The sequence below is a fragment of the Haemorhous mexicanus genome, chromosome 38, assembly GCF_027477595.1.
Source record: "Haemorhous mexicanus isolate bHaeMex1 chromosome 38, bHaeMex1.pri, whole genome shotgun sequence".
NCBI lineage: Eukaryota > Metazoa > Chordata > Aves > Passeriformes > Fringillidae > Haemorhous > Haemorhous mexicanus.
Window position 1 is genome coordinate 391,572 of NC_082378.1, and position 11,842 is coordinate 403,413.

The 11,842-nt window shown below is 56.3% G+C and overlaps 2 protein-coding genes across 3 annotated transcripts in view; one reads left to right on the top strand and one right to left on the bottom strand.

Moving 5' to 3' along the window:
• NOP9 (NOP9 nucleolar protein) overlaps positions 1 to 11,842 on the bottom strand; it is a 40,043-nt gene that overhangs the window by 14,204 nt on the left and 13,997 nt on the right. The gene's annotated exons all lie outside the window — the stretch shown is intronic.
• Positions 178 to 9,279, top strand: LOC132341349 (armadillo repeat-containing protein 5-like). The gene is made up of 5 exons (XM_059872843.1): positions 178 to 641; positions 3,331 to 3,441; positions 5,117 to 5,573; positions 7,902 to 8,102; positions 9,261 to 9,279. Exons 1-5 carry the CDS (start codon positions 365 to 367, stop codon positions 9,277 to 9,279), a joined length of 1,065 nt encoding a protein of 354 aa, XP_059728826.1. The 5' UTR covers positions 178 to 364.

An 11,842-nucleotide genomic window follows, 5' to 3' on the forward strand; every position in this document is an offset into this window, starting at 1 on the left:
GTATATTTCCTGTCAATCACAGGTTGCCATGGCCCCTTCTAATCAATCACTTATCGATCAATCACTGCCTGTCAATCACCCTTTCCCCTCGCGCACCACATGTCAATCACAAATCGCTCCGCCCCTTCCCCTCACACCCACCCGCCAATCACCCGCAAACCCCGCCCCTCTCCCATCACCCCTCGCGCGTTGCGTCCCTCCCCCTCTCCCTTCCCCCGCTCTCTCTGTGCCCCCTCCCCGCCGTTCCCTCCTCCCCGCTCTCCCTTTCCGCCCGTTCCGCCCCTCACCGTTCCCCTCTCCCCCCTCGCCCCGCTCTATTTTTTTTCCCCGTTTTCCTCCGTTTTTCCCCCATTTCTCCCCCACCATGTCCGAGTCCCTGGGCTGGTGCGTGGAGGCCGTGCGGGCCGCGGCCGAGCCGTCGCTGTCGCGGGCGCTGCTGGCGCTGCGCGCCCGGCACACGCGGCGGGCCGGGGGCCCCGCGCGGTTCCGGGAGCGAGGGGGGCTCGGGCCGCTGCTAGAGCTGGTGGGGCCCGAGAGGCCCCGGAGGGTGCTGGAGCTGGCACTAAGCGTGCTCGGGAACTGCTGCACCGAGCCCGGCTGCCGGCGGCAGGCCAGGAGCCTCGGAGGGGTGCCGCGGCTGGGTGAGTGAGGGGGGATAGGGGCTGCGAAAGAGGGGAAAGTGTCGGGTGTGAGGGGAAAAGTACCGGGAGTGAGGGGAAAAGTGTCGGGTGTGTGGGGAAAGGTACCGGGATTGAGGGGAAAAGTGTGAGGCGTGAGGGGAAAAGTACCGAGAATGTGGAGAAAAGTGCAGGGACTGGGGGGGGGGAAAGTGTCCGGTGTGAGGGAAAAGTGTCGAGTGTGAGGGAAAAAGTACCGGGAATGTGGAGAAAAGTACCGGGAATATGGGGAAAAGTGCAGGGACTGAGGGGGAAAGTGTACGGTGTGAGGAAAGAGGTCGTGTGAGGGGAAATGTGTGAGGGGAAAAATACCGGGAATGAGGGGAAAAGTACCGGGAATGAGGGGAAAATGTGGGGAAAAGTGCCGGGTGTGAGGGGAAAAGTGCCGGGAATGTGGGGAAAAGTGCAAGGACTGGGTGGGAAAGTGTACGGTGTGAGGAAAAAGGTCGTGTGAGGGGAAATGTGTGAGGGGAAAAATACCGGGAATGAGGGGAAAAGTACCGGGAATGAGGGGAAAATGTGGGGAAAAGTGCCGGGTGTGAGGGGAGGGGAAAAGTGCCGGGAATGTGGGGAAAAGTGTCGGAAATGTGAAGAAAAGTGTTGGAAATGTTGAGAAATGTGTTGGGTGTGAGGGGAAAAGCGCCGGAGTGGGAGGAGAGGGGTCGGGTCTGAGGGAAAAAATGATGGGTGTGAGGGAAAAAGTGCCGGGAATGTGGAGAAAAGGGTCGGAAATGTGAAGAAAAATGTTGGGTGTGAGGGGAAAAGTGTCGGAAATGAGGGAAAAAGTGTCAGAAATGAGGGGAAAAGTATGGGAATGTGGGGGAAAGTGTCCGGTGGGAGGGGAAATGGGCCGGGGTGGGAGGAGAGGGGTCAGGTCTGAGGGAAAAAGTGTCGGGTGTGAGGGAAACAGTGCCGGGAATGTGGAGGAAAGTGTCAGAAATGTGAAGAAAAATGTTGGGTGTGAGGGGAAAAGTGTCGGAAATGAGGGAAAAAGTGTCAGAAATGAGGGAAAAAATGTCGGAAATGTGGGGAAAAGTGTCAGGTCTGAGGGGAAATGGGCCGGGGTGGGAGGAGAGGGGTCAGGGCTGAGGGAAAAAATGTTGGGTCTGAGGGGAAAAGTGCCGGGAATGTGGAGAAAAGTGTCGGAAATGTGAAGAAAAATGTTGGGTGTGAGGGGAAAAGTGTCGGAAATGAGGGAAAAGTGTCAGAAATGAGGGGAAAAGTGTGGGAATGTGGGGAAAAGTGTCAGTTGGGAGGGGAAATGGGCCGGGGTGGGAGGAGAGGGGTCGGGTCTGAGGGAAAAATGTTGGGTGTGAGGGGGAAAGTGCCGGGAATGTGGAGAAAAGTGTCGGAAATGTGAAGAAAAATGTTGGGTGTGAGGGGAAAAGTGTCGGAAATGAGGGAAAAGTGTCAGAAATGAAGAGAAAAGTGAGGAAATGTGGGGGGAAAGTGCCGGGAGTGAGGGGAAATGGGCCGGGTGGGAGGAGAAGGGTCGGGTCTGAGGGAAAAAATGTCGGGTGTGAGGGAAAAAGTGCCGGGAATGTGGAGAAAAGTGTGGGAAATGTGAAGAAAAATGTTGGGTGTGAGGGGAAAAGTGTCAGAAATGAGGGAAAAAGTGTCAGAAATTAGGGGAAAAGTGAGGAAATGTGGGGGGAAAGTGCCGGGAGTGAGGGGAAATGGGCCGGAGTGGGAGGAGAGGGGTCAGGTGTGAGAGAAAAAATGTTGGGTCTGAGGGAAAAAGTGGCGAGAATATGGAGAAAAGTGTCAGAAATGTGAAGAAAAATGTTGGGTGTGAGGAGAAAAGTGTCGGAAATGAGGGAAAAAGTGTCAGAAATGAGGGAAAAAATGTCGGAAATGAGGGGAAAAGTGTCAGTTGTGAGGGGAAATGGGCCGGAGTGGGAGGAGAGGGGTCGGGTCTGAGGGAAAAAATGTTGGGTCTGAGGGGAAAAGTGCCGGGAATGTGGAGAAAAGTGTCGGAAATGTGAAGAAAAATATTGTATGTGAGGGGAAAAGTGTCGGAAATGAGGGAAAAGTGTCAGAAATGAGGGGAAAAATGTCGGAAATGTGGGGAAAAGTGTCAGTTGGGAGGGGAAATGGGCCGGGGTGGGAGGAGAGGGGTCGGGTCTGAGGGAAAAAATGTTGGGTCTGAGGGGAAAAGTGCCGGGAATGTGGAGAAAAGTGTCGGAAATGTGAAGAAAAATGTTGGGTGTGAGGGGAAAAGTGTCGGAAATGAGGGAAAAGTGTCAGAAATGAGGAGAAAAGTGAGGAAATGTGGGGGGGAAAGTGCCGGGAGTGAGGGGAAATGGGCCGGGTGGGAGGAGACGGGTCGGGTGTGAGGGAAAAAGTGCCGGGAATGTGGAGAAAAGTGTCAGAAATGTGAAGAAAAATGTTGTGTATGAGGGGAAAAATGTCGGAAATGAGGGAAAAAGTGTTTGAAATTAGGGAAGAATGTCGGGAATGAGGGGAAAAGTGTGGGAATGTGGAGGATAAGTGCCGGAAGTGAGGGGAAGCGTGTCCGGTGTGAGGGGAAAAGTGTCGGGAATGAGGAAAAAAATGTCGGAAATGAGGAAAAAAGTGCCGGGAATGAGGAAAAAAGTGTCGGGACTGAGGAGAAAAGTGCCGGGAGTGAGGAGAAGTGTCGTGCCTGTGGCAGTGTCGCTGCTGGCGCTGCCCGCCGCCCCCGAGAGCGTGTGGAACCGCGTGGCCCGCACTTTGGCCAACCTGGCCCTGGAGCCCGAGGGCGCCCGCGCTGTGCTGGACGCCGGTGAGCAGCGACTGGGGCAAATCCGGGCGGTTTTGGGAAAATCCGGGGTGTGGGGGGGAATATTTGGGGATTTTTGGGGGGAATTTGGGGATTTTGGGGGGGAATTTGGGGATTTTGGGGGCTATTTCAGGGAATTTTTGGGGGGAGTTTGGGGATTTTCGGGGGGATTTGGGGGAAATTTCGGGGGGATTTGGGGGAAATTTGGGGATTTTGGGGGACTTTTGTTGGAAAATTTGGGGATTTAGGGGGATTTTGGGGGATTTTGGAGGAATTCGGGGATTTTTGGGGGGAAGTTAGGGGATTTTGGGGGGAATTTTGGGGATTTTTGGGGGGAAGTTTGGGGATTTTGGGGGGAATTGGGGGATTTTTGGGGGAATTTTGGGGATTTGGGGGGAATTTTGGGGATTTTTTGGGGGAATTTTGGGGATTTTTGCGGGGAATTTGGGGATTTTGGGGGGAATTTCAGGGATTTTGGGGGGAATTTGGCGATTTTTGGGGGGAATTTGGGGATTTTTGGGGGGAAGTTTGGGGATTTTGGGGGGAATTTGGGGATTTGGGGGGGAATTGGGGGATTTTGGGGATTTTGGGGGGAATTTGGGGATTTTTGCGGGGAATTTGGGGATTTTGGGGGGAATTTCAGGGATTTTGGGGGGAATTTGGGGATTTTTGGGGGGAATTTTGGGGAAATTTGGGGATTTTGGGGATTTGTGTTGGAAAATTTTGGGGAATTTGGGGGATTTTGGGAGGATTTGGAGGAAATGTTGAGATTTTTGGGGGGAAATTTGGGGATTTTGTGGGGAATTTTGGGAGGATTTGGGGGAAATTTGGGGATTTTGGGGATTTTTGTTGGAAAATTTGGGGATTTTGGGGGAATTTGGGGTTTTTGTGAGGATTTGGAGGAAATGTTGAGATTTTTGGGGGGAAATTTGGGGATTTTGGGGGGAATTTCAGGGAATTTTCGGGGGGATTTGGGGGAAATTTGGGGATTTGGGGGATTTTTGATGGAAAATTTGGGGATTTAGGGGGATTTTGGGGGGGTTTGGGAGAATTTAGGGATTTTGGGGGGGATTTGGGGGAAATTTAGAGATTTTGGGGGGGGTTGGGGGGATTTTGGGGATTTGTGTTGAAAAATTTGGGGATTTCGGGGGAATTTGGGGGGTTTTGTGGGGAATTTGGGAATATTTTTGGGGATTTTGGGGAAATTTTGAGGGAATTTTGGGGGTGATTTGAGGGAATTTTTGGGGAATTCTGAGGGGGAATTTTGGAGGCGTTTTGGGTGAATTTTGGGTGACGATTTGAGGGAATTTTGGGGGCGATTTGAGGGAATTTTGGGGGCAATTTGAGGGAATTTTGGGGGTGATTTGAGGGAATTTTGGGGGTGATTTGAGGGAATTTTGGGGCCGATTTGGGGCAATTTTGGGGGCGATTTGAGGGAATTTTGAGGGTGATTTGAGGGAATTTTGGGGGTGATTTGAGGGAATTTTTGGGGTGATTTGAGGCGATTTTGGGGAATTCTGAGGGGGAATTTTGGAGGCGTTTTGCGTGAATTTTGGGGTGATTTGAGGGAACTTTGGGGGCGATTTGGACGAATTTCGGGTGAATTTTGGGGTCTCTTTCACCCCACCTCCCCTCCACCCCCTTAACCTCCTCCCCTCCCCCCTTATTAACCCCTCAGGTGCCGCTCCCCTCCTGATCTCCCTCACCTCCACCTGCACCACCCCCGGCTGCCTGCTGAGCGCCGCCCGCGCCCTCCGCATCCTCGGCACCCCCCAGACCCCCCAGACCCCCCCCAAATCCCCTCCCCAGGACCCCCCTCTCCCCTCCCCCAGCCGCGCCCTCGCCGTCTCCGCTCTCTCCGCCCGCCTGGCCGCGCTCGGCCCCGCCGACCCCTGCTGCCCGCCGCTGGCCCGGGCGCTCCGGGGGCTTCTCCTCGCCCCCTGCCCCCCCTCCGTGGCCGAGGCCGCGACCCCCGCCCTGGGCGCGCTGGCCGCTCTGGCCGCCCGGCCCGCCCTGGACCCCCGGGGGTCGGCGCTGGCCGCGCTGGCCGCGCTGGGGACGCGGGGCTGGCTGCGACCCGCGCTGGGGGCGGCCGGGGCCGTGGAGGCTGCGGTGGCCGCCGTGAGGAGGGGGCTGTGGGGGGAAAACGGGGGGGAGGGGGCGGGCGGAGAGTTGGGGGAGGGGGGGTATGAGTATGGGGAGGGGGGGGATGGGTTTGGGGGTGGGGGGTGTGAGTTTGGGGGTGAGGGTTTTCAGTTGGGGGGTGGGGGTTCTAAACTGGGTGGGGGGCCTGAATTTGGGGGTGATTCTGAATTGGGTGGGGGTCCCAAATTTGGGGGTGATTCTGAATTGGGTGAGGGTCCTAAATTTAAGGGTGAGGGTCCTAAATTTGGGGCTGGGGGGAATCGATTTGGGGGTGATTCTAAATTGGGTGGGGGTCCTAAATTTGGGGGTGATTCTGAATTGGGTGAGGGTCCTAAATTTAAGGGTGAGGGTCCTAAATTTGGGGCTGGGGGGAATCGATTTGGGGGTGATTCTAAATTGGGTGGGGGTCCTAAATTTGGGGGTGATTCTGAATTGGGTGGGGGTCCTAAATTTGGGGGTGATTCTGAATTGGGTGGGGGTCCTAAATTTGGGGGTGAGAGGCACGGATTTGGGGATGATTCTAAATTGGGTGAGGGTCCTAAATTTAAGGGTGAGGGTCCTAAATTTGGGGGTGATTCTAAATTGGGTGAGGGTCCCAAATTTGGGGGTGGGGGGAATCGATTTGGGGGTGATTCTAAATTGGGTGGGGGTCCCAAATTTGGGGGTGGGGGGAATCGATTTGGGGGTGATTCTAAATTGGGTGGGGGTCCCAAAGTTAAGGATGGTCCTAAATTGGGTGGGGGTCCCAAATTTGGGGCTGAGGGTCACAAACTTCGGGGTGGGGATCCCAAATTGGGTGGGGGTCCTAAATCTGGGGGTGGTCCTAAATTGGATGGGGATCCCAAATTGGGTGGGGGTCCCAAATGTTGGGGTGAGGGTCCCAAATTGGGTGGGGGTCCTGAAGTTAAGGGTCATCCCAATTTGGGTTGGGGTCCCAAACTTGAGGGTGGGAGTCTAAAATTGAGAGGGGGTCACAAATTGGGTGGGGGGTCTCAGCTGAATGGGGGTGGTCCCAATCTGGGTGGGGGTCCCAAATCTTGGGGTGGTCCTAAATTGGGTGGGGGTCTCAAATCCCCCCATTTGAATGGGGGACCCGAATTTGGGTCTGGGGGTTCCAAATTAGGTGAAAATCCCAAATTTAAGGGTGGGGGTCCCAAATCTGAGCCCCGGGATCCCCAATTTGGGTCTGGGGGTCCCCAGTTCTCATCTTGGGCTGGGTCCAAGGGTCCCCAATTGGGTGGGGGTCCCCAATCAGGTGCCAATCCCAAAATTGGGTCTGGGGGTTCCAGATCCAGGTCCAAGGGGCCCCATTTTGGGTCTGGGGGTTCTGAATTCGGTCACAACCCCAAATTTGGGGGTCCCCACCTCAAATTCAGCTCTGGGGGTGCCCAATTTGGGTCTGGGGGTTCCAAATCCAGGACCAAGGATCCCAGATTTGGGTCTGGGGGTCTCCAATTTGAGTCTGGGGTCTCCCATTCCCCCTGCAGTGCCCAATTTGAGTCTGGGGTCCCTCCCTCCCCCTGCAGTGCCCAATTTGAGTCTGGGGTCTCCCATTCCCCCTCCTCCCCCCAGCTGAGATCTGAGAGTCCCCACTTTGGGTCTGGGGTCTGCCATTCCCCCTCCTCGGCCCAATCCGATTCTAGGGGTCCCCAAAGCGGGTCTGGGGTCCCTCCCTCCCCCTGCAGTGCCCAATTTGAGTCTGGGGTCCCTCACTCCCCCTCCAGTGCCCAATTTGAGTCTGGGGGTTCCCACTTTGGGTCTGGGGTCCCTCCCTCCCCCTGCAGTGCCCAATTTGAGTCTGGGGTCCCTCCCTCCCCCTGCAGTGCCCAATTTGAGTCTGGGGTCCTTCGCTCCCCCTCCTCCCCCCAGCTGAGATCTGAGAGTCCCCACTTTAGGTCTGGGGTCTCCCATTCCCCCTGCAGTGCCCAATTTGAGTCTGGGGTCCTTCGCTCTCCCTGCAGTGCCCAATTTGAGTCTGGGGTCCCTCACTCCCCCTCCTCGGCCCAATTTGAGTCTGGGGGTTCCCACTTTGGGTCTGGGGTCCCCCATTCCCCCTGCAGTGTCCAATTTGAGTCTGGGGTCCCTCTCTCTCCCTGCAGTGCCCAATTTGAGTCTGGGGGTTCCCACTTTGGGTCTGGGGTCCCTCCCTCCCCCTGCAGTGCCCAATTTGAGTCTGGGGGTGCCCAATTTGAGTCTGGGGTCCCTCACTCCCCCTGCAGTGCCCAATTTGAGTCTGGGGTCTCCCATTCCCCCTCCTCGGCCCAATCCGATTCTAGGGGTCCCCAGAGCGGGTCTGGGGTCCCCCCTTCCCCCTGCAGTTCCCAATTTGAGTCTGGGGTCCGCGCGCTGTGCCTGCTGTGCCGCGAGGCGGTGAACCGGGCGCGGCTGCGGCGCGCGGGGGGTCTGGGGGCTCTGCTGGGGGTCCTGCGGGACCCCCGGGCGCGGCGCTGGCACCGCCCGGTGCTGCTGGCGCTCAGCGCCTTCGCCTGGGACCCCCCGGCCCTGCGCGCCCTCGAGAAGTGGGGGGTGGTCCCGCTGCTGGCCCGCCGGCTGCCCCCGGACCCCCCGACTGGGGAGGGGGCTCACGAGGAGGAGGAGGAGGAGGAGGAGAGGGAGGAAGAGGAGGCGGCGTCGGCGGATTGGCCTCGGGATTTGGGGCTGGGGGCGCACGGGGAGGCGGCGGCAGGGAGCTGGAGGGGGCTCAGGTGAGTGGGGAGGGGGTTTGGGATATTGGGGAGGGGGCTTGGGATGGATTTGAGGGGTTCTGGAGGGATTTGGGATATTGGGGAGGGGGCTTGGGATGGATTTGAGGGGGTTTGTGGAGGATTTGGGATATTGGGGAGGGGTCCTGGAGGGGATTTTGAGGTAGGTTTGGGGATGCTGGGGGGGTTTGGGATATTGGGGAGGGGGCTTTGGGGGGATTTTAGGGGGGTTTGAAGGGATTTGGGATATTGGGGAGGGGGCTCAGGAGGAGGAGAGGGAGGAAGAGGAGGCGGCGTCGGCGGATTGGCCTCGGGATTTGGGGCTGGGGGCGCACGGGGAGGCGGCGGCGGGGAGCTGGAGGGGGCTCAGGTGAGTGGGGAGGGGGTTTGGGATATTGGGGAGGGGGCTTGGGATGGATTTGAGGAGGTTTAGGGGAGATTTGGGATATTGGGGAGGGGTCCTGGAGGGGATTTTGAGGTAGGTTTGGGGATCCTGGGGGGGTTGGGATATTGGGGAGGGGTCTTGGGGGGATTTGAGGGTTTTGGGGAGGATTTGGGATATTGGGGAGGGGGCTTGAGGGGTTCTGGGGGTATTTGGGATATTGGGGAGGGGGCTTGGGGGGGATTTGGGGGGGGAATTTGGGATATTTGGGGAGGGGTCTTTGGGGGATTGAGGGTTTTGGGATATTGGGGAGGGGTCTTGGGGGGATTTTAGGGGCGTTTGGGGGATTTGGGATATTGGGGAGGGGGCTTTGGGGGGGTTTGAGGGGTTCTGGGGGGGTTTGGGGATATTGGGGAGGGGGCTTGGGGGGGGTTTGGGATATTGGGGAGGGGTCCTGGGATGGATTTGAGGGGGGGTTTGGGGTTTTTGGGTCATTTAATGGGAATTTTTGGGGTTATTTTTGGGGTGATTTTAATGGGATTTTTGAGGTTATTTAATGGGATTTTGGGGTTATTTTTGGGCTCATTTAATAGGATTTTAGGGGTTATTTAATGGAATTTTTGGGGTGATTTAACAGGATTTTTGGGGTGATTTAACGGGAATTTTGGGGTTATTTTTGGGCTCACTTAATGGGATTTTTGGGGTGATTTAATGGAATTTTGGGGTTATTTTTGGGGTCATTTAATGGGATTTTTGGGCTCATTTAATGGAATTTTTGGGGTTATTTAATGGGATTTCGGGATATTTTGGGGTGATTTAACGGGATTTTGGGGTGATTTAATGGGATTTTTTGGGGGTTATTTAATGGGATTTTGGGGTTAATTTTTGGGCTCATTGAGTGGGATTTTTGGGGTCATTTAATGGGATTTTGGGGTTATTTAATGGGATTTTTGGGCTCACTTAATGGAATTTCGGGGGTCATTTTTGGGGTCATTTAATGGAATTTTTGGGGTTATTTTTGGGGTTATTTAATGGGATTTTGGGGTCATTTAATGGGATTTTTGGGGTTATTTTTGGGCTCATTTAATGGGATTTTTGGGCTCATTTAATGGGATTTTTGGGCTCATTTAATGGATTTTTGGGGTTATTTAATGGATTTTTGGGGTGATTTAACGGGATTTTTGGGGTTATTTTTGGGGGGCTTCTCCCCCTCTAACCCCTCCCCTCACCCCCCCCCCTACAGGTCCTGCTCTCCAGCAGCGCCTCCCCCCCCACCACCCCTCCCCCTTCCCCTCCCCCCGCCCCTCCCCCACCCCCCAAGAAGCCGCCGCCGCCCCTCCCCCCCTCCGTGCGGGCTCTGGCGCTGCCCGCCCATCCCCCCCTGCTTTTCGGGGACCCCCGGAGCCCCGAGACCCCCGTGCTGCTGCTGCTGGAGCGCCTGGCCCAGCCCCCCCCGCCCCTCCCCCTCCCTCCCCTCCCCCACCGTGGTCTCGGCCCTTTTGGGGTACCTGGCGGGGGTCCCGCGCCCCTCCCCCCGCGCCCCCCGCCTGGCTGCAGCTTTTGGTGCAAAATCCGCAATTTTTGGGGCTCCTGGTGAGGGGCTTCGTCCCCTCGCTGATCCACGCCTGGCTCGTGCTGGGGGTCCCGCCCCAAAAATGGGTCCGGGAGGTGGGGGAGGGGAGGGACCCCCCACCCCAAATACCCCAAAGTGATGGGGGAGGGGAGAGACCCCCACCCCAAAGTGATGGGGGAGGGGAGAGACCCCCACCCCAAAGTGATGGGGGAGGGGAGAGACCCCCACCCCAAATACCCCAAAGTGATGGGGGAGGGGAGAGACCCCCACCCCAAAGAGCCAGAACTGGTGGGGGAGGGGAGAGACCCCCACCCCAAAGTGATGGGGGAGGGGAGAGACCCCCACCCCAAAGAGCCAGAACTGGTGGGGGAGGGGAGAGACCCCCACCCCAAACACCTGGCAGAGGGGAGAGACCCCCACCCCAAAGAGCCAGAACTGATGGGGGAGGGGAGAGACCCCCCACCCCAAAGTGATGGGGGAGGGGAGAGACCCCCACCCCAAAGAGACAGAACTGATGGGGGAGGGGAGAGACCCCCACCCCAAAGAGCCAGAACTGGTGGGGGAGGGGAGAGACCCCCACCCCAAATACCCCAAAGTGATGGGGGAGGGGAGGGACCCCCACCCCAAAGTGATGGGGGAGGGGAGAGACCCCCACCCCAAACCCCTGGCAGAGGGGAGAGACCCCACCCCAAATCGCCGGGACCCCCCGAAGGAGAGGAGGGAGAGGCTGAGGGAGCTGGGTGAGTCTGGGGGGGAAATTGGGGCAAAATTGGGAAAATTTGGGGGGAAAAATGGGAATTTTGGGGGGAAAATGGGAATTTGGGGGGAAAATGGGAATTTGGGGGGGCTGTGGGAGAAAATTGGGGGGATTTTGGGGAAAATTTGGGGGATTTTGGGGAAAAATGGGAATTTGGGGGGGAAATGGGAATTTTGGGGAGAAATGGGGGATTTTTGGGGGGGATTTTAGGGGAAAAAATGGGAATTTGGGGGGAGAAAATGGGAATTTGGGGGGATTTAGGGAAAAAATGGGAATTTTTGGGGGAGATAATGGGGATTTTGGGGGGATTTGGGAGAAAATTGGGGGATTTTGGGGAAAATTTGGGGGGATTTTGGGGACAAAAATGGGAATTTGGGGGTGGGAAATGGGGGATTTTGGGGGATTTAGGGGAAAAATGGGAATTTTGGGGGGGGAAATGGGAATTTTGGGGGAAAATGGGAATTTTGGAGGGGGTTTGGGAGAAAATTGGGGAATTTGGTGGGGGAAATTTGGGGGGAAAATGGGAATTTTGGGGGGGGAAAATGGGAATTTTGGGGGGGGGAAATGGGGATTTGGGGGGAAAAATGGGAATTTTGGGGGGAAAATGGGAATGTTGGGGGAAATGGGGGATTATGGGGGGATTTGGGGGAAAAAATGGGAATTTGGGGGAGAAAATGGGGGATTATGGGGGGGATTTAGGGGAAAAATGGGAATTTCGGGGAGAAAATGGGGGATTTAGGGGAAAAAATGGGAATTTTGGGGGAGAAAATGGGGGATTTTGGGAGGATTTAGGGGAAAAAATGGGAATTTTGGGGGGAAAATGGGAATTTGGGAGAAAATTGGGG

Coding starts and splice junctions, on each gene's coding strand:
- LOC132341349 (XM_059872843.1), top strand. CDS start 365: ATGTCCGAGTCCCTGGGCTGGTGCGTGGAGGCCGTGCGGGCCGCGGCC. Junction 642..3,330: donor CGGAGGGGTGCCGCGGCTGG/GTGAGTGAGGGG, acceptor TGCCTGTGGCAG/TGTCGCTGCTGGCGCTGCCC. Junction 5,574..7,901: donor GCCGCCGTGAGGAGGGGGCT/GTGGGGGGAAAA, acceptor TTCCCCCTGCAG/TTCCCAATTTGAGTCTGGGG.